Source organism: Trachurus japonicus, chromosome 17 (genome assembly GCF_045865225.1).
Source record: "Trachurus japonicus isolate A0001 chromosome 17, Traja_1.0".
Classification (NCBI taxonomy): domain Eukaryota; kingdom Metazoa; phylum Chordata; class Actinopteri; order Carangiformes; family Carangidae; genus Trachurus; species Trachurus japonicus.
The window spans coordinates 3,303,333-3,326,378 of NC_140923.1; the positions used below are offsets into that span (position 1 = coordinate 3,303,333).

Sequence of the window (23,046 nt, forward strand, 5' to 3'; positions counted from 1 at the left end):
TATAGGCCACACTTGAATATAAGCGTCAGGTTTTCATGTTGTGACATGAGATATTTACACAGAAAGACAGTCGGGAACTGTGCAAGTCCACTCGCTTTTCCTCTGTTCTGGTTCTGCTCCTCTCCTCTATGTGCATCTGTTTACAACAAAGCCGGCGAAAAACCAATTAATGGAGCGGTGGATAACGTTAACTAACATATACGATGTTACGACGTGTGTGTTTGTGTCGTCTTAACCGTCATGAACAAAAAATTACGGGTTACGGAGCGCGTTTGTGTGCGGTGCAGAGAGGAGAGCTGGGACACCGGGGCGGCTTATAGTCCGAAGAAAGTATACGGTAATTCAAAATCTGTTTGGATAGCGAAGTTCGTTCTGACAGCTACTACCAGTACTTTCTTTGCTGTATTCACACTTGCTGTATTTGTACAAAGAGTTGACCCTGAGCCAGGCCTTACAGGGATAGCAGTATATACTATACATGTATATATATATATATATATGATGTGAGGAGGAGTAGGAGGAGGAGCTGGTGTGTTGAGTCGTGCTCTGATCCAGGTTGAGCTGCTGCAGCTTCATGTCACCGTGTCCTTCACACTGAGCCCACACACTCACATGGAAACATTCATGTAGGAGGTTTCTACTGATGACACTGATGTCTGACTGAGAGAGAGAGAGAGAGACGCCTCCTCCTCCTCCTCCTCCTCCTCTTCATCCTCTTCTCTCACAGAGGAGAAGAGGAGGATGAAGAGGAGGAGAAGAGGAGGAGGCACAGTGCCGACTCCTGCTGCCAAAAGCTGCTATAAATAGGAGCATCAGCACAGAGCGGATGTAGCAGCAGGAGGAGGAGGGGGGGTGAGGAGGAGGAGGGGTGAGGGGGGGGATGATTCAAGGATGTGATGAAGAGGAGGAAGAGGAGGAGGAAGAGGAGGAAGAGGAACAGAGGAATCACCCACACGATCCAACAGCAGGAGGAGAAGATGTGTTGTATTTTTAATCTGTGTTTTTTTTATTGCTGCTCAATTCACTCAGTCCTCTAACGCTGAGAAAAACCGACCGACTGCGAACGCAACGTAACATAACACACGCAACACAACTCTCTCTCTCAAACTGAATCGTAGGCAACTGGACTTGTATTTGTCTAGGAAGACGTTTGGCCTCTTATCCAAGGGGCTTCTTCAGTTCCTACACATCATGGCATTCATCAATGACCTGGATGAATGAGAATATTCATAGACAAATGCAACGCAACGCAACCCAACACAACACAACGCACACAACACAAGAAAGTGAACATAGGACCCTCTTTTTGAAAATGGGTCCTATGTTCCCCGTTTTTACCAAAAAGGGTCCTATATTCCCCGGTTGCAATACATACCGGGGAATATAGGACCTTTTTCTGAAAAAGGGTCCTATGTTCCCCGCTGTTCCCAGCTGGTCGATGGACTCTCTCTACTTATCTGGACTCTGTCTATCTGGCCTGTCTAGCCTCTACCTGGTCTTTTTACTAAACTTAACCAACTACTTTCTTCATTGCCTAAACCCAACCAATGAGACAATTCCACTTCTCACTCAAAGTCACAACTCAACTTCTCATTCAGAAATAGGCAAAACCATGCCAAGTCACTCAAAACTCCACTTCCAGGTATGAAAAAATAAAATTGCATGTTCCTCGGGTCCTTTTGGGGAAAAGCAGGGAACATGGGACCTTTTTTGAGAAAAAAGAGTTAAAGAAAAAGAAAAAAAAAGAGTTAAAAAAAAATCCCCCCCCCCTCAGAGTGTGTGTGGGGGTAGAAACTATCGATTGAGACCAAAAACGTTCTGACACCAGGCTTTTAACATGTTTATTGAGGATGTAAAGTGGGTGATTTTAACATGGGGGTCTATGGAGAATGCTGCTTTCTGACACCAGCCCCCAGAGGAAGAAGAGGGGATTGCAGTTTGTTGAACGAGGAAGTGACTTCACTTCTCAGACCAACAGACAACTGCCCCCTTGGTTTAAACTGGCAGCCGGTCAGTAAAGCCTGTGCGGTGGTAACAGCGTATCGAGTGTGGTGGTGGTGGTGGTGGTGGAAGCAGCCGACGGCAGCGGATCAATGGGACTTAATTAAGACCAGTTGTAATCAAACTGTCACTGAGCAGAAGTTACAGCTACAGCTACAGCAGCTTCATCAACCACACACACTCTGATCCTCCACCCACCGGCTGCTCCGGGGTCAGAGGTCACCGTCACACACACACACCAGGCTCTGTACAGGAATGACAGCTGAGACCAATACAACCCTACCGGTACCAACACCGATACCTTCACTTCGACGCCGGTTCCTGAACGATTTCAATACCAATTTTATAATATCAGTTCTAACAAAAAGAAAATGACATTACACATTACGGTACAAATCTTTCTGTTCCAACCAGCGGCTTTTCTAGGGGTCAACAGGTAGATCGACCCTGGCAGGTGCTACAACTACATTGCATACATTCAGGTAACATCTGCACTTCAAGGAAGTGCCCTCTACTTTACTGTGTCTTATTGATTCTAGAAATGGCATTGTGGATAAAGGAGCTCTTGTAGATCTTTCTTTCTTTGCCATAGGTACTCTATAATGCCACCTTATTTCAAATTCACTGTCTCATCTCTGATTGTGTGCTTCTCTTCTATAAAACACATTCTACATACTCTCAGCTTCAGTTCGCTTCACGCCCACTAATCAACCAATCACAGCGAACTACAGGTCACTCTGGGGATTTCTCAGTCCCCATCGTTTTTGCTCGAGAGCGTTGTAGGAACGATATCTTTCATATTGCCATTATTGGTAACCGTTTTATAAAAGCAATACATCACTTCAGGCCGTGATATATATATAGTATATGCTCATATTGATCATATATGAGCATATGTATATGAATTATATTTAAGCAATATATCTCGCTCTGTCGTTTTGTACTATATTGCTTAAATCTAATTTATTGTTTTAAGAGAGGTACAGATCAAACTGGACTGAGCATGAGAAGTGATGGTGATGATGTCGTCTGTGTGTGTGTGTGTGTGTGTGTGTGTGGTTGGTGTTTCCCTGCAGAGCACATGTTGACCACACATGCACGTGTCTGCCACCCACAGCCCCCTCCTCCCCCTCCCCCTCTCCTCTCCTCCTCCCGACAGCCAATCACGGCCCAGCGCTGACGCAGACGCAGCCTGTGATTGGTCGGTGCGGCGGAGCAGAGACCGGTGCCGACCTATCGTGTCGCGTCAGGTCAAACGGTAAACACGGCAACGGCAACGACAACGGTTCTTCCCCCTCAGCTGTGACTGACAGGCAGCAGCAGCAGGAGGAGGAAGGTTGGTTCACACGCTCATCAGCTGGTTCAGGCTTTTAAAGGGATAGTTCACCCAAAATTCAAATTTCACTCATTATCTATACTCCCCCTCATGTGGACTAAGGGCTGGGAGAAGTTTCAGAGTCCTCCGTGGCTTCTCTGAGTTACAGGGGGTCTCGGCGTAGCAGTGCATGTCCATATGACGGTTGCAAATGGATACCAACTGTCTTCGTAACAAAAAGACACACCAAAAAACATCCAAATACCTCCATGCTGCTCGTATGTAATGTCCGTCTTGTATTGAAGCCCCGAAATGCAAAATTGTTCCGAAAAAAATTAAATAAGTCTATATTTCAAGCTTGTTTGTAATGGAAGCTCCTCTTCCTGGTCCGTCCAAATCGCGATACGAGCAGCATGGAGGTATTTGGATGTTTTTTGGTGTGTCTTTTTGTTATGAAGACAGTTGGTATCCATTTGCAACCGTCATATGGACATGCACTGCTACGCCGAGACCCCCTGTAACTCAGAGAAGCCACGGAGGACTTGAGTGAACTATTCCTTTAAAACGAGACGGTGGAAGGTGTCGACGCTCTGAGCTCCCACTGCACCTGAACGCACCGGGCAGCTGGTCTAACAAAAACACACACAAGATGCATTCTGGGAAGTCTAACTGGTTTGATCGACAAGGCTAATGACAAATAGCTGATCGATCGATTCGTTATCAATCAACCTGATCAGGCAAGTGAATGTTTTTACTGTGACATTAAATCACCGATGAGCAGCTGATTGATTATTGATTACTCAACTTGGAGCTCCTGCGACTTCTTCTTTTGATTGTTTTATTTCCCACTCTTTCTTTAAAGGGATAGTTCAACATTTTGGCAAATTGGTCCATTGCCATAATCCCTATCACCAAATACACAACTTGTCCACCAGAGCGTTGTGGAGTTGTTGGGATTGTGTATTTGATGAGTTTGATGATGAGGGAAACCAAGAAATCCCATAATGAGCCTCCGTAGCGTAGCTCTGAGCAGCTCACGGCTCTGCTCCGCCGTTCTAAAAACAGCTTGCACCGACAATTAAAGGTAACGAACCTACTGCTATGACTATAGGGATTATGGCAATGGGCCAATTTGACAAAATGTTGAACTATCCCTTTAAAGGGATACGCCAACATTTTTTTTTTCCGTGTCTTGCCTCACTCCCGAGTCCATGACCAGCAGATAGACACCATCCTTTCCACTGTGCGTGCTGTAACAAGGGAGATAGAGCCGTATTGCCCGTAATTAGCTTAGCTCAAACACTGGAAGTGTATGGGTAGTGTTAGCCTGCCTCCTACCTAAAGTTGCTAATTAGCTTAGCTCAAACACTGGAAGTGTATGGGTAGTGTTAGCCTGCCTCCTACCTAAAGTTGCTAATTAGCTTAGCTCAAACACTGGAAGTGTATGGGTAGTGTTAGCCTGCCTCCACCTAAAGTCATCAGAGAAACTCTTCAGCAACTCTAAACGGAAACCGGCGGGCCGATCTTCGTCTCAGAGCTGACAAAACTCTCCGGTAAGGCATCTTGAGTGGTCAAATGCCGCTAACGGGACGAGATCGGTCAAAACGGAGGGTTCAAGCAAAGACGCTTTATTTTGGTTCAAGCTAGCTACAAAGTAAAAGCACAGATTCTATCGTCATGGTTTTCTGTACGTAAAGGGAAACCGGTGTTTTATTTTGTGGAAGTAACCGGAAGTGCGTTGGTCATTTCCACCACCACTAATAATAACAAAATAACGATGGAGACAAAACGATATATTTATCGAAATAAATGGAGCCCGTTAATAAGTGTGGGTAGCGTAGATTCATCCACATTAATATGAGACTTTTAAATAACCAAATAGAAACTCCTGGTTGTCCCTTTAACAGAATCAGACCTGTGGCCCCTCGCCGTGACCTCACACGCACACGCACACGCACACGCACACCCACCTTGCAGCCGAACATGAGGGAGATGGTGCTGTTGGTGCAGGCCACCTTGCAGTGGCACAGCATGGGGGAGAAGCACTCCAGCTTCTTGGAGCCGCCGGGGGACATCTTCATCCTGTTGTCCAGGGAGGAGGAGGAGAGGACGTTGGCCGACGGTCGCCTCCTCCTCCTGCTCCTCCCGCGCCTCCCTCCCCCCGCTCCCCCCGCTGCACCTCCTTCTCCTCCTCCTCCTCCCCCCGCCTCTCCTCCCTCTCCTCCTCCTCCACTGCTGCTGCTGCTGCTCCCTGCTCTCACCATCCGCCCTCATTCCTCGCGTCGCTCCATCGCGGCGGCGGCGGCGGCGGGGAGGAAACGACGACTCCCAGAGCTGCTCTTCCTCTTCTTCCTCCTTCATTCATTCAGGGAGAACCTCCCCCCTCCTCCTCCTCCTCCTCCTCTTCCTCTCTCCTCCTCTTCCTCCTCTTCTTCTTCTTCTAACCTCCTCTCAGGCGCTCCTCTCCTCTCCTCTCCTCTCCTCCTCTCCGCTTGTTTTCCTCCGCTCTCCCTGTTGTTGATGATGAGAGCCGGCGCTCCGTGTGTGTGTGTGTGTGTGTGTGTGTGTTACCCTCTGTGGGGGTGTGATTGGTCTCCGGGGAGGGAGGGAGGGAGGGAGGAGGAGGAGGGGGGGGGGCTGGTTCGGTCACATGACTCATCGGAAACGAGGAGGAGGAGGAGGGTTGAATGAGCGAGCGAGGGAGCAACAGACAGACAGAGAGAGAAAGAGAGAGAGAGAGAGAGTGGGGGTGTATCCTGAGGGAAGGTAGAGTGATGTAGGACAGAGGCAGTGATGTGGAGGAAGAGGAAGAGGAGGAGGAGGAGGAGGAGGAGAAACAGACAGAGGAAGAGGAGGAGCAAAGAGAGGAAGAGGAAGAGGAGGAGGAGAGGAGGAGGAAGAGGAAGTGAAAGAGGAAGAGAAAGAGGAGAACAGAGAAGGAGAGGAGAAAAATGGAAACAAAAGGAGGAAGAGGAGGAGGAAAAGGAAAGAGGAGGAAAATAAAAGGAGGAAGAGGAGGAGATAGAAAGAGGAGCAGGAGGAGGAAGAGGAGGAAAAAGAGGAGGAGGAAAAGGAGGAGGAGGAAAAGGAAAGAGGAGGAGGAGGAAGAAAGAGGAAGAGGAGGAAAAAGAGGAGGAGGAGCAAAGAGGAAGAGGAGGAGGAGGAAAAAGAAAAGGACGAAAGACGAGGAAGAAGAAGAGGAGCAGGAGGAGGAAGAGGAGGAAAAAGAAGAAGAAGAGGAGGAGGAGGGAAGAGGAAGAAGAAGAGGAGGCGAAACAGACAGAGGAAGAGGAGGAGCAAAGAGAGGAAGAGGAGGAGGAGAGGAGGAGGAAGAGGAAGTGAAAGAGGAAGAGAAAGAGGAGAACAGAGAAGGAGAGGAGAAAAATGGAAACAAAAGGAGGAAGAGGAGGAGGAAAAGGAAAGAGGAGGAGGAGGAGGAGGAAGAGGAGGAAGAAGAAGAAGAGGAGGAGGAAAGAGGAAGAGGAGGAAAATAAAAGGAGGAAGAGGAGGAAGAAGAAGAGGAGGATGAGAAGGAGGAGATAGAAAGAGGAAGGAAAAAGAAGTAGAAGAGGTGGAAAAGGAAAGAGGAGGAGGAGGAAGAAAGAGGAAGAGGAGGAAAAAGAAAAGGAGTAAAGACGAGGAAGAAGAAGAGGAGGAGGAAGAAGAGGAGGAGGAAGAAGAGGAGGAGGAAGAAGAGGAGGAGGAAGAAGAGGAGGAGGAAGAGCGACTCTTCACTCTTCACTATTTTCCTCTTCAACTAGTTTCCAGGTATCAAGGTGAAGGTTATTGATGATCACTTATTGGTTATTGATCGTCGTCTGCTGCTGCTCGGCTGGTGGATGGAGGCTGTTGTCACGGCGACGGGACGCTCGGACGAACGGCGGAGCAGAGCCGTGAGCTGCTCAGAGCTACGCTACGGACGGAGGCTCATTATGGGATTTCTTGGTTTCCCTCATCAAACTCATCAAATACACAATCCAACAACTCCACAACGCTCTGGTGGACAAGTTGTGAGCTGCACATTCACCACGCTATGAGATAATAACACAACGTTACCACACAGAGTTGTTTTAGAGGGAAATACAGAGACTGATGATGAAAAACTGTCTGATGCATCAGCGGTTTTCCATGAATTTCCCTCTAAAACAACATCGGTACCAAGGTCAGCCATTGGCCAATAGGTTGTTTTATTTCAGACGTCTGTATCGGTCCAACATTTCAGAATAGTTCATCCCTAGTTTCAGTTACACCCAGGTAGAAACTACCTGAGCCGCCACAGAGCAAACGTCAGGTTTTGTTTCAGAGGAGTTGTTCCAAAGACGGCACCGTGGAATAAAAAGCACACTGGGAAAACTGGATAAATCAAGACCTGAAGAGATCAGATCCAACTTTAGACCAAGACTCAACGACGACCAGACACAGAAGCAGGGTGAAAACCAAGGGGGCAGTTGTCGGTCTGAGAAGTGAAGTCACTTCCTCGTTCAACAAACTGCAATCCCCTCTTCTTCCTCTGGGGGCTGGTGTCAGAAAGCAGCATTCTCCATAGACCCCCATGTTAAAATCGCCCACTTTACATCCTCAGTAAACATGTTAAAAGCCTGGTGTCAGCATGTTTTTTGGTCTCAACCGATAGTTTCTACCCCCGCACACACTCTGAGGGGGGGGAATTTTTTTTTAACTCTACAGTTTTACTGTTATTAGGTTAAAACTCTGACCAATCAGGGCGCGGAAACGTTGAGTGACAGGTCCAAGCAGCTCCGTGGACAGCTGCTTCGAGGCCAGTGGGCGGGTTCTCGGCCGACCAATCCAACATGGCGCTGTTCAGGCCGCCATGTTGGAGTCACAAAAACGACTCCCCACTAGTGTTGGGCGATTTTGACATTCTCAGATCGTCCCAATCGCCCTCCCTGGAGATCGGCGATGGACCTATCTATCGCCGGGGGGGGGGGGGGGGGGGGGGGGGGGGGCGGCCGTTCCGCGTGTTCGTTCGACCGGGGGGGGGGGGGGGCGGCGGCGGCGGCGGCGTATGAGTATCGCTTTTACCGTGCCCTGCTGTCATGCATGCACGCTTCTCTGTGTGTGTGTGTGTGTGTGTGTGTGTGTGTGGGGGCTAATAACGGAGAGAGAGCGCTATGATCAATGAACGCAACGCTATTGCGTTGCCGAAAGCCGAAAAATCTATTCATGGCGGACGTAATTTATTTGTGGCATATCAGTGAACACGTCGTCGGGCTGTGACATAGAGGGCTGGCGTCGGCAGCCTAGCATAGACTGTAAAAAGAAGCCTAGTCACAGCCACAACACCAGCTAAACGTGTTTCCTCAAATGTGAGGCGGAGTGGCCACCCTGTTTACCACAGAGATGTTGTGTGCGGTCATATGACTACCTGGCTCCGTTTGATTGGACGTCGCCAGTGGCTGCATTTGATTGGTGAAACACTGTCATTTGACAGAGTATAGTTGGAAGCAGCAAGCCAAGCGGCTTCATTAAAACAAAACAAACAGATTGCGCATTAGATCAATAAAAAAAGTAGCGAGTATGTGTGTGTGTAAAATCGGCAAGAAAACAAAACATCGCCGATCGTCCTTCCAATCGCCGATAGACGATTGGATCGCCAATCGGCACAACCCTACTCCCCACAACCAATGGGGGACGTCACGGATGCTACGGCCATGTTTTTTACAGTCTATGGTCTAAACCTGAGAGACGACTGAACTAAACTAAACCCTCAGTGGAGACACCTGGTGGAGACAGAGACAGATTCAGATTTCTAATGTTTATTATGTCTCATCATCTCTGCTTGAAAAAGGTCCTGTGGACCGAAACGTTGTTTGTTTTATTAAAGGTGTACAGAAAAGAAAATTGATTTTGAGCCCACTCTGGATCATAAAATTAATGTGATAACTCATCTATCAGACGTTGTAGGCCAAACTTTGTGCAAAATTCTATTTTTAATGTTTATTATGTTAAAGGGACAATGAGGAGTTTTGGAAAAGCGAAGTGTTTTAACACTACACAGGGTTTCCACTACATGTAATTGATCGTGGCGCACCACCACGGCAAAATAAAAGCCGCTACAACTTCAGAATGATGATTTTTTTTCTTTTTTTTTTTATATTAAAAAAATGTAAAGCAGGCTTTCCACTACACAGTTACAACTCTCGACTGGGTTTAGGTGCTTTTCTTTTCAATCACAGCTGAGTTCTTCATAGTTCCTCCTCAGTAAAAACCAAACTTATCACCCAGCGCGTCCAGCGTTAATTAACTACTCTCTCTCGCACACATGCACTTACACACACACACACACACACACACACACACACACACACACACACACACACACACACAGACACACAGGCACACAGGTAATGACGGTAATAAACATATGCGCTAAATCGCGCTAATTAATTGCTATCCCCCCCCCATCAGACCATCCAACGTATTTGTCAATCGCTGTGTTTTATTTTGAAAATTGACCGGATTCTCTCGTGTTTCTTCGTGTGACTTACTGCCGAGATTGACGCGATCGCTGCAGGGTGCGAGCTGCCCCCCCCCCCCCCACGATCCACGAGCCATTATAATAAGGTGTAATAATAAGATGTGGAGCCGAGGTTCAGGCCTCCTCCATTTAAACGAGTCACATTTTGGACAGTTTGCACCAATCGGCTCCGTCTGGGAGTTCTGCTGTCGGAGCCTCGTTACCGAGGCCTGAGTCAGGCTGCACACACACACACACAGATACACATAGATACACACACACAGGCCAGCAGAGTGTGTGTGTGTGCAGTGACAGTGATGGCAGCTGACAGCTTCAGATGTGACGGCCTCCTTCTAAATTTACCCTGCTGCTTTTTACATCCTTCACTTACACAGACCGGACCGGACCGGATTCTGGACCGGACTGGACTCTGAACCGGACTGGACTCTGAACTCTGGACTAGACTCTGAACCGGACTGGACTCTCAGGAACCTGGACCAGACTCTGGACTGGACTAGACTTTGAACCAGATTAAAATGTTTTAGAGATCAGTTTGTTACTAGATGGACCGATGGACCTGGACCGGGTCTATAGTCCAGGACCGGGTCTAGCTGTGCCGGTGGCCCCCCCTGCTGGCCTCCTCTCATCACTGCAGCTCCGTGCTGGTCTCAGTGGCACACGATTAAAACCTGAACCTGAGAAGAGAAACTAAAACAACAACAGAACCAGACTGAGCTCCGTCCAGACCCGATCCACATGGAACCACCTTCATCTATCTTTATGTTTCTATATTTAGCAGCTTCTATATTTATATTTATATTGTTGGTGGTTTGTGTTAAATACTGAACCTCCTGCAGCACCGCAGCCTGACAGCAGGGGGCAGCACAACACAACACAACACAACACCAGACTCTGCTCCATGGAGTTTCCATGACTCCATGATGATTCCCTCAGATATTCCTGCTTCCTGGTTTTCCCCTGTTTGTCTCTCTGCTGCAGTCTGAGCTCAGAAACCTGATCCAGACTCTTTCCCTCCGTCCTGCTCACGGTTAAAGGAATAAATTAGACATTTACAGGGTATATACAGGAATCTTGAAGTTAATTTTAATACCTTTTTAAGACTTTTTCAAGACCTTCTCAATATTTTTTTAATACCTCACCGCCACCTCAAGCTGTAACCATTTACATCAGTGACACTTTTAACGAAACAGTTTTAGTTTGTGATAAAGACTATAGACCACTATGATGCAACAGAATTCAAAATAGGCTGGGATAAGGCAAAGTTTATCAAAAAAAAAACATTGCTCCACTCTCAAAAAACAATCTTCTTTTCTATTTTATGTACCGGTTCATCTTTGTTTTTTAATAAAATGAATAAATTCACACACTTTTACAATGTTTTTTAGGTCTCAAACTCTTGGACAGCTAATTCAGAAAAAATACCTTGAAAATGTAAGACTTTATAAAGTCGTGAAAAGACTTTTTAATACTTTTTAAGGGTCTTAATTTTCCCCAAATTGATTTATCACCTTTTAATACTTTTCAAGACCCCGCGGATACCCTGTTTTATTTAAAGGGACAACGAGGAGTCTCTATTTGGTTATAAAAAAGTCTCATATTAATGTGGATGAATCTCCGTTACCACTTGTTAATGGTCCATTTTAGATAAATCTATGGTTTTGTCTCTATGGTTATTTTGTTATTATTAGTGGTGGTGGAAATGCTGGTTGAGCCGACCAGCGTTTCTTTACTTTCGGTTTCGTGGCGAGTCATGAGAATAACGCCGCCGAATCTCCGTTTATGGTGGGAACTACGACGGTATGTGATCGTCTTCCAACCTCTGACTTTAATTCTTGATGAATGAAAACATGAGTCTGTCTTGGACACTTCGCTTTTCCAAAACTCCTCGTTGTCCCTTTAAACTGTGAAGACACTGGACTCACATCGGGTTTGTTGATCAAACTCCAACATTTTCATTCATTACAGAGGAACCGACAGACGAGGAAACTGATTCTGTGAAAACACCGAATCGACGTGGCGTTCAGGGTCTGGCTTGTTGCTCCTGTGATCGTGTGTTTCAGATTTACAGGAGGAGCCTGAACGCAGCACCTGCAGGTCTCGTCACCTGGACCTGAGACCGGGCCAGCGCCCCGGGCCGGACCGGTCCCTGTCCCTCTAAGGGGGGGCGGTTTGGTCTCCGTGGTGACCCAGATGGCGAGGCGTGGCCGGGAGGCGGCGGGGGGGGGGTGAGGACGGACCTTAGCGTCAGCGAGACCGTCAGCAGTATTGTTCACTTAAAGGGATAGTAGCATTTTTTTTAAAGTGGGGTTGTATGATCTCCAAATAGCCCCTAAGTACTTTAATTGCAGTAGAAGACTCTCTGCACTCCTCCCGTTAGCAACGCCAGCCCATAATAGCCCTGCCCAGAGATTTACAACATACAGTGTTGTGAACAGACCCAAAGAAACGGCCTATTTTCACGGCCTAAAAGAGGTTTGGTGATAATTCAGAATTTTTACTATTTTTCTATTAGAAAAAATAACTTTAAAGGGATAGTTCACCCAAATTTCACTCAATATCTACTCACCATCATGTTGACTAAGGGTCCGTGCAGCAGTATTTGTCCATATAATGGTTGTCAATGGATACCAAATTTCTCATGTCGGGGCTTCAATACAAGATGGACATTACAGACGAGCACTATGGAGGTATTTGGATGTTTTTTGGTGTGTCATTTTATTACGAAGAAAGTTGGTATCCATTGACAACCATTATATGAACAAATACTGCTACGCCGAGACCCCCTGTAACTCAGAGAAGGCACGGAGGACTCTGAAACTTCTCACAGCTCTTAGTTGACATGAGGGTGAGTAGATAATGAGTGAAATTTGAATTTTGGGTGAACTATCCCTTTAATTACCACACATACACACAAAAAGTACTGAAAACAGGTACTGTTAAGTACCGGTACCGCATCGATTCAGATGTAAAAGGTTCACATCCCTGTTCATGTCTTTAAAAAGCTTTTACATTGATCAGTCCAACGCGGTTTAACTTGATCTAAGATTAACAGTCAAACTGGGTTTGAACATCCCATAACAACAGTATGTGCAAGAGGGAAGTCTGCACATGACGACACGTCCCCACGAGTTGGTGACGCTAATTGGAAAAATAAAATAAACTGATAATACCAATGGGTCAAAGTTCTTGTTATGGTTCATGTCCATCAGCGGCATGACGAGAGGCGGTGGAGAAAAAAAGCGCAAACGCAAACACAGAAAAAAGGACCAAAAAAAAGGTATCGTCTGTCGTCTGAAGGCTCTCTCCATCCCATAATCATCATCCCTCTCCTCCTCCTCTAAAACCACAGAAACAACAATAATCCATTATTCAGCGCAGCAGCAGCCGGTGACGTGCAGCAGATGTGACGGCTCAGTGAGAAGATGGAGGAGGAAGCCAGGCTGAGAACAGACCTGAGACCAGCTGCTGCAGTCGGGACCGGCCGTCAACTAACCATCATCTCCATTATCGATCAGTCTGTTGATTGTCTAAAACGATTAATCGATTAGTTGTTTGGTCAATAAAATGTTGAAAAATATCAATCAAACCACCAGAATTTCTAGAATTTTCAAACTTTTTTATTATTATTATTATTATTATGTATTTATTTTTCAAATTCTACCATTTTTTTCTAGAATTTTTTTGGAAATTTTTACTACTTTTTTTTTTTTTTTTTACGTTTCTGAACTTTTCTTTTTTGAAATTTTACAATTTTTCAAGAATATTTTTAAAAAGCTTATTTTTTGAGAAACATTACCACTTTTTCTAGAAAATGTTAAACTTTTTGGGAGAAACTGTAGCACTTTTACCCCAGAAATGTCTCTATAATCTTTCCAAAATTCACGGTATTGGCTCTAACTTGAATGTATATTGACTGAAAAGTAATGTTCTTCAGCCTCAGAACAAATCTGGCGCTGTGTTATGTGGATGCATTTTGATGCATCACATCCTCAATTTCTCTATGCAGGAAAAACCCTGCCATTGTGCTTCAAAATAAAATAAATAAAAATAAAAATATCAATCCAACCACCACGACGACGTCCTCAAATGTCAAAGAGAGACTCAGTTTATTGTTGTAAAGGAACAAAGAAACCAGAAATATCCACATTTAAGAAGCTGGACTTTCTTAAATGGACTTTTTTTCTTAAAAAAAAACTATTAAAACCAATTATTAGATGATCAAAATAGATGACGATTCATTTAATAATCGATTATTGATCAATTTCTCGATAAATTGCCGCGGCTCTACTATGAAAACTAACCAATGTTGTTGTTTTTACTTTCTGTCCTCAGCAGGCTGGAGCCAAGATGAGACAAATGATATTAAAGTTAAAAGCTTTATAACTACATTAGTACTAATCCCACAACTATGGTTTATGGCTTAAATGAAAGAAAACCTTTGTCCCTTTACATCTATATCTATAAAATATTGAATTGAGTCATTCCATAAAAAATTGAGCTTCTGAAAATACAATAAAAAAAAATAAAAAAACGAGTTTGAAATTTTTGGTGAAAAGGTGATATTTCAAAATCCTAATTATAAAACAGGTTCAATTTTACATATATGGTTCACACACTCCCTGTCCACATGTGTACCAAATTTTAGGTTGATATGTAAAACTACTGAGGCACTATAGAGTTTTTCCAAAACAGTGTCCCTTGGCGATCTCCAGTGTGCCAAACATGTCCAAAATTGTCCAATTTGGCTAAAATGCACACTGCAAGACACACACACACACACACACACACACAAACAAAGTTAAATTAAATCGTTATTATTTCATGAGCATTGTCATGAAATATACATCCCATAATGTAGCATGTAGCATGTAGCATGTAGCATGTAGCGAGCTACTGCTACAAAAAAAAGCAGAGGAAATAAGTTTTAACTGTGTTAAATGTGATTTTACGTTTTTGTATCGATCCGGATCGGTGAGGCGTCGTCGTCGTCATGGTAACGTGTGTGTTGTTGAGAGTGTCGGGTGAACGCGGAACGGACGGACGCGTTCAAACTTTCAAACCGCAGAGGTCAAAGGTCACAGACCGCCCACGCCTTCCCAGCATCCTCTCTGTTTCCTCCTCCTTCTGTTCTCCTCAGCTCCCTGCTGTCTGCTGGCAGCGGCGTGTGTGTGTGTGTGTGTGTGTGTGTGTGTGTCTGTGTGTGTGTGTGTGTGTGTCTGTGTGTGTGTGTGTGTGTGTGTGTGTGTGTGTGTCTGTGTGTGTGTGTCTGTGTGTGTGTGTGTGTGTGTCTGTGTGTGTGTGTGTGTGTGTGTGTGTGTGTGTGTGTGTGTGTGTGTGTGTGTCTGTGTGTGTGTCTGTGTGTGTGTGTGTGTGTGTGTGTGGTTGTTTAACACGCATGGGTGCACCTCCTGGCTTCAGTCCTCCAGGGCTCACAATCCTCTTACACACACACACACACACACACACACACACACACACACACACACACACACACACACACACACACACACACACACACACAGTGACATGTTGAACTTCCTGGTTTGTCACGGCCGATGGTCACATGACCTCGGCTGCTTTAAAGGTGCAGTCTGTAATAATTAACAAGGTTTTATTGTTAAAGACCCAGTGTGTAACTTAGTATTTGGCTTTTTATTAGGGGTGGGAGAAAAAATCGATTCACATAAATATCGCGATATCTTTTTTGACGATTTTTAAATCGATTTTTTTTTTTCAAAAATCGATTTTTTTTTTTTGTGTGATTTTTTTTAAATATTGTGCAATGTGCGTTAGTTCGCCTTTTTTACATACAGAGAGTCCAGGTTTTGAAAAGGGTTTAAGTTCACTTTATAATGGAGTATGTTCATTTATAGGCTCCCACAGTATTTGTGTGCAGATAAATGTTAAAAATGCTAAAGACTAAAAATCGAGAGAATCGGCAATATCGTAGAATCCCAATTTAAATCTATTAAATTATTAATTATTACAACTATTAAATTAGTTGTCGACGATTTTAATAGTCGACGTAGTCGTGACTAGTCGACTAATCGTGGCAGCCCTAGAAGCTACCAGAGGACGCTCTCCATCCATCACATCATTTAACGCCGTAAAGATTCCTGAATACCGCCACTTTCCAAAAAAACAAGTTATGCCAGAAGGAAAAGGTGAATGAGCTCAACTCACACGGAACAAAAACAAAGTGACTGTGTTTTCATTCAGTGTGAGTTTCAGAGTTGCAGAGTGGAAGGTAAATGCACAGCAACTGGGTTTAAATACGCTAATGTCAACTTAAAGCAGATATCAGTGTCACGGCCGTTTCGGCTAATGCTGTGTTCAAGGCAGGCTTTTGAAACCGTAAGTTACAGCTTCAAGTCACAACTACGACTTGGTAGCGTTCCAGGTAACCCGTAGCTCGTGTTTTTACCGTCCTGTTGTCTGTGAAAGTTCCCTATAACGGCCACTCGTAACTTCCGACCCGTGAACTCGTACCAGATCGAACTGGTATGACTTCACAGGAAGGAAAAACACAAAGTACGAGTTTCCTTGAACGCACCATGAGTTAGCAGCCCCCGCCCTTGTCAGGCATCAATTGGTCCTCGTGCTACGTCACCACATTCACGCGCATCCCTTGGCTGCACACACAGCCCTTCATGCCGTTCTCTCCCCTCATTGGATAACACTTGTATCCCACAAGGAAAATTTTCTCCTCGGGTTACAGCAGAGCAGAGTGACGGAGAGACTCGTGTTTAGGCTGAAATACTTCATGTAAGTGATTGCTGACGGAAAATAGGACTATTTAGGACTTATATTAACAAAAACATTCCACTGATATCTGCTTTAAACATTTGTAGAGCTGCAACAATTAATCGATTAATCAAAAATAATCGACTATCAACTATTCCGATAATCTAATAATCAGTTTGAGTAGTTTTTTAAGTAAAAAAAGTCCAAATTCTCTGATTCCAGCTTCTTCAATGTGAACATTCAACAGTGGAGCGACGTCCCATCAGCCCCTGCTGCTGCTGCTGCTGCTGCTGCTGCTGCTTTCACCTAGAAAACTCCAACCGCTGATCAACCTCCAGCTGTGTGTGTGTGTGTGTGTGTGTGTGTGTGTGTGTGTGTTCTCCATGAAGCTCTGACAGCAGCAGTGTGTTGGTTTGTTGATATTTTCACCTTTAAAACATCGTCTTGTCTCGTCCTGTTGTAAAGTTTGTTTTCCATCAAACCAAGTTCATTCTGCCTCCGTGTTCATCCTGCACAGCTTCATCATCTTCTGTCTTAAAATACAGAGATTTTTAAGACGTCACCTGTGTGTGTGTGTGTGTGTGTGTGTTGTCAGTGCGTGTGTGAGAACAGGAGTGTGTTGCTGTATTTAGACCGAGCCGACTGTGTTTGGTCCTGATGCTGAGCTGCAGCTCCACGTTAATAAGGAGCTGAAAATAGTTCAACACTGAGGCGCTGCCCTACAAACACACACACACACACACACACCTGAACACACACACACCTGAACACACACACACACCTGAACACACACACACACTAAACCTTGTCTGGGCTGCAGGTAAATCACCGGAGCACTGAGACAGATCAATGTGATTGATCAGAGGTTCACGAGCCACGATGAGGGTTCAAAGGGGTCCCCAACTTTTTCTTGAAATTGTACCACTTTTTTCTAGAATTTTTAAACTGTTTTAATTATTAGTATTAGGGCTGGGCGATAAACCAAAAATTTATCGATATCGAAATTTACGACGATAACCGACGTCATTTTGCCCAGGTCGGTAAATTCGGTTTTAAAAAAAGAAGAGAAAAAAAAGAAACAAAATAAAAGTCGTTTTTGTCTTTTTGGCTGTGTGTAGGTAGGCTGTGTGCATGTCCCTTTAAGAGCCGTACTACTGTTCAGCGTGTGTAGTCACGTGACTCCACCCATCCAGTCTGTAACAGGAGGGGACAGAGCCGGTGACACCGGCAGCAGCGTGGCGAGCGCGCTCATCTGCACTGAGACTGTTGTTATGTTTTCACCTGAGTTAATGACACACACTAGAGCAATGAGAAAACACCTCGCTGAAATGTCGGATTAAAAACGTGCAGCGTCGGTCGCCACCGTCACGTGATTTTGTCAACAGACCAGCGTGAAGGGAGTGACAAGAGATTAGACTGAAACGGACATGACGGCGTTAAATGTATGTGCTGAAATAACCACGCTGACGTTCTTTATTGATAAACAGAGCGCCGTCCAGCGGGTCGAGGCATTTGAAGAAGTTTACAAAGTGACGGTAGATTATTACTGTGCGTCTACTCCGACCCCATTATGAAATATTGGTGGCGATAATTAAGAAGCAGCGGCAGCCACAACTAAATGTAGCGAAAAGGTTCAAAAGTTGAAGCCTGGGGCTGCTGAGGTAGTCATCTGGTTGAGGAGGAAGAGCAGCTTGTTCCAAAAAGAAATGTTGTAGCCATGTGTGCTGCAATAATGTGTGCTTATCAGTTGTTCAATAACTCTAAACAACTAAAAGTATTTTATTTGTATTTTCTTAACATATTTTCAGACAGTGTATAGTTTTAAAGTGGCACCTCTGTAAATACAGCAGTTATAGCAAAAAAAAAAAAATATATATATATATATATATAATAAATAGGTCTAGGGGATTCATGCTATCCGCGGGCGGGGGGGGGGTGGGTTAGAGTAGTTATCGTCCATTTATCGTTATCGAGGCAAACTGAACAATATATCGTGATATTGATTTTAGGCCGTATCGCCCAGCCCTAATTAGTATGTATTTATTTCTAAAAATTTACAATTTTTCCTAGATTTTTTTTTTTAACTATTTTTGAGAATTTTTACAACTTAAAAAAAAGAAAAAAAATGTTTTCGAACTTTTCTTTTCTGAAATTGTACAACTTTTTGTTGAAGTTTTTACAACTTTTTCTTTTTTTTCTACTTTCTTTTTGAAATTTTACAACTTTTTCTAGAATTTTTTTTTAAAGATTATTTTTTTGAGAAATTGTAGCACTTTTTTCTAGAAAATCTATAACTTTTTTGGAGAAATTGAAGCACCTTTTTCCAGAAATGTCTCTATAATCTTTCCAATGGCATATTGGGTAGGAAAAACCCTGCCATTGTGCTTCAAAATAAAATAAATAACCGTCTCTGCATGTGAACAACATCATCAAACTTGAATGAATTATTTTAATTTTTATAAATTGAATATGCAACGTAACTGCATCCCATTGAGAATCTCGATGCATCTTTGAAACGATTATTTTCGGCGCCGCTAGTGATGCGTTCACGGTACAACAGCGTTTTTTAAGTTTCAAAAAAACAAAAACACTGGTTCTGTTCAGTTCGGCACCGATATAACTGATTTTTAAAAAAAAGGTGCGTTTCATTTCATTTCCGTCCGGTCCGGTCGTCTCCACCCTGACTCCGCCCGCCGGTGTCGGTGAGGAACACACAGTGTAGGAACTAGGGGTGGGCAAAAATATCGATATGGCAATATAATCACGATACTTTATATCGCGATACGATATCGATATTCAATATTTAAATATCGATTTTTTTTTTCAATTTTTTTTTTTTTTCAAATTTTTTTTTTTTTCATTTTTTTTTTTCAAACAATAAATCATGTTTCAGACGTAAATCCAGTACGACTTCCGCACCTCTGCTCCGCGAGGTGTCACTGTGCTGCTGCCTCAGACAGTGTGATGTTCATGCAGATATGTTGTTGTAACTTGCACTTGTATAAAATGGCATGGATCATTTGAATTACATTGTTTTGACTCAAGTTTGTCCCATAAATTATCACTATCATCTGATGTACATACAACTCGGATTTTAAGATGCATAATGCCTTTTACATTTTTCAGTGAACTATGTAGAATATCGTAGAATATCGTATTGTGACTCAAGTATCGTGATGTGTATCGTATCGTGAGGTCCGTGGCAACGCCCACCCCTAGTAGGAACGTTGGTTCAGTACCGGACCCAATTCAGTGAGGAGAACGAGACCGAAGCCGAGTCAAACACCGAGTGAAACCACCGGCAACACCGAGTGTGTGTGTGTGTGTGTCTGTGTGTGTCTGTGTGTGTCTGTGTGTGTGTGTGTGTGTGTGTGTGTGTGTCGGTGTGTGTGTGTCGGTGCCGGAGCAGCAGCTTCCTCAGCCGTTACCTTGGTGGTGACGATACAGATACAGTCCATGTTCTGGAGTCAGAGTCAGAGTCGGCATCTCATCTCATCTCATCCCGGTAACTCTCTCTCTTCATTAACAACGTCTTTCTCTCTCACACACACACACACACACACACACCGACTGAGCGACAGCTGCTACAGTATCTACCGGCGACAGAGTGAGTGTGTGTGTGTTCTTCCTGCCCGGTGTCGGAGGATCGGCTCGGCTCGGCTCGGCTCAGCGGGAGCAGCCAGGACTCACTGAACCGCCGCTCTCAGGCTGCGTTCAGGGGCTGTAGGAAAACTCAGCGCCCTCTACATCTACATCTACAGACACTTTCACCCAGAGAAATGAGGAAAGAGAAGGAGGAGGAGGAGGCACAGAAACTGAACCTGAACTGAACTGAACGTTTCTACTGAAGCTTTTAATTTACACGACAACCCACTAGTGAGAAATAACACCGGTAAAATAACTGCAGGTTCACTAGAACTAGTAGTTAGATTACCAGCACATAATGAAATGTTTCTTAATCATGTCACAGATGTTGTTCTGTGTTAATTAATTCATTAATTACATAGGTCCTCTGTTATTTAAAGGAATAGTTAAACATTTTGTCAAATTGGCCCATTGCCATAATCCCTATAGTCATAGCAGTAGGTTCGTTACCTTTAATTGTCGGTGCAAGCTGTTTTTAGAATGGCGGAGCAGAGCCGTGAGCTGCTCAGAGCTACGCTACGGAGGCTCATTATGGGATTTCTTGGTTTCCCTCATCATCAAACTCATCAAATACACAATCCAACAACTCCACAACGCTCTGGTGGACAAGTTGTGAGCTGCACATTCACCACACTATGAGATAATAACACAACGTTACCACACAGAGTTGTTTTAGAGGGAAATACATGCAAAACCGCTGATGCACGTTGCCTTCAGGGACAGTTTTTCATCAACAGTCTCTGTATTTACCCTGTATTTACCTCGAAAACGGCTCTGTTTTTGAACTTTTCTTTTTTTAAATTTTACAACTTTTTCTAGTGGTTGCTCTTCTTTTTGAGAAGTGTAACCACTTTTTTCTAGAATTTTTTTAAACTTTTTTAAAAAGAAATTATAATTATTGTGATTTTTTTTTATTTGAACACTTTTTTGAGAATTTTTTGTAAACTTTTTTTTTTTTTTTGGAAGGGGGGGGGGGTCTTACCACTTTTTTCCAGAAATTTCTCTAAAATATTTCCAAAAATTCACGCCATTTCTCCTAATTTGAAGGGACATTGACTAAAAAATTAATGTTCATCAGTCTCAGAACAAATATTTGCGTATTTCTAGTGTTTGCTTCAAAATGTTGTCCAGTGGGGGTCCGTGGTCTAATTGTATGACAATTTAGGGTCCTTGATGTAATAAAAGTTTGAGAACCACTGCTCTACATCTCTCACACACAGACACACACACACACACACACACACACACACACACACACACAGACGAAGGTGAACCTGAGCAGGTTCTTCACATCTCATCAGTCCAACTTACTTTAAACTTAACAACTTTAAAGAGCGAAACAACAACAACACGTGAAGTGAAGATGGACGACGACGACATGAGACAAACACAGGAACCGAAAAAAAAGAGTCAGAACGAAACCTGCAACCTGCACAGAAACCAGAACTGAAACAAAATCCACATGAACCAACTAAACAACCACCACCATGAAGGTCCTGAAGGCCAGTACAGCTCCAGTCTAGTCCCGGGGCTTTTATTGTGAAGGGGGAAGAGGGGGGGCAGGTCAGAGGGTCAGGGGGCTGCTGGAGGTCGTCCTCAACTTTACACTAGAATTACATTTACACATTAAAATGTTAATAAAATTATTTTTATCTTGAGCAGATCATTCATTCATTTGAATTCCAGCTCGTATCCTTCAGTTATTTAGATTAAGAAAAGGAAACTATAATTTAAGAGGGTTACTGATTTTTGAAATGTGTAAAGTTAGTGAGAACTAATATAAAATACAAATGTGTTTCAGTCTTCAGGAGTTAAAATGTGGAATAAGCTCAGTGATGAGTTGAAGACATGTAGTTGTTGAGTTTTAAGAAAGCCTTGAAATGTAAAATAATGAAAAATTATAAAATACAGTAATGATTACTTTCATCTTATTATTTTGGACTGCTGACATTCTAGGTAATTTAACTTCATAGAGTGTAAAGGATAGGCAAATATAAGCCTTGGGCTTCAGCCTATTCCCTTTTCGGTCACTGTATGATATTTTCTTTTTTTGTGTGTGTGTGTGGTTGCAATTGTGTATAATATGTGTTGGCTAAACTGTTCACACAGAATGGTTGATTTTGATGTTGGTGTTGTATGACCGAAATAAACAAATTTCAATTCAATTCAAAAATTCAATTAAATTGATCACACTGATCCATCTGACAGAACCTCAGTGACTCATTTTAAAAATTAGAAGTAAATTAGAGGCTCTATTCACATAATGAATAATTGGACTTTATTATATATATATTTTATCATGTGACATAATGTGTACATTACGGTAAGGAGAAAATACAGTTTGCTTTCATGGTTTTAGTCTAATATTGGCAGCCAATTTAAAAACCATAATTGAAAAATTCATAACGAAATCATGGAAAAACCTATAATAAGAATTTAATTATAACTTTTGTACATTAACTTTCCTACATTAGTGCCGAAATTAACAAACGCAATTGTTGTTATTGTTGCACATACAGTATATGTAAAAATGAATCAATATGCAAATTAATAAGATTCACAATTCTGTTTCTGATACATAGACAGATCATTTATAAAATTGAAATCCACAAATATATGGTTTTCATAGAATTTGCTATGTTCATCAATTAAAATTGCAACATTTGGGGGTAAAAGTAAAAAAAATCAAAAATAATTTTGGCCTCTCTTTGTTCCTGTAAACTCTACAGACCTGGATTTATTTAAACTAAACAAATATTATGTGTTTTAACGACAGTGATCTAACACACTCATGAGGACTTTGATCAATCACAATCTATTGATCAGTGGATGTGACGCGTCA

At 43.3% G+C, this 23,046-nt stretch overlaps 1 protein-coding gene across 20 annotated transcripts in view; it reads right to left on the minus strand.

Moving 5' to 3' along the window:
- The window catches only part of dlg1b (discs large MAGUK scaffold protein 1b), a 133,462-nt gene that overhangs the window by 77,814 nt on the left and 32,602 nt on the right, over positions 1–23,046 (minus strand). For 2 of the 20 annotated variants that reach the window (XM_085805313.1, XM_085805306.1), the window contains exon 1: positions 5,287–5,391. The exons of the other annotated variants lie outside the window; for them this stretch is intronic. In XM_085805313.1, coding sequence (XP_085661439.1) covers positions 5,287–5,391 — 105 coding nt within the window. Of the gene's footprint in view, positions 1–5,286; positions 5,392–23,046 lie in introns of those variants that run through there. 20 annotated transcript variants of the gene reach the window in all.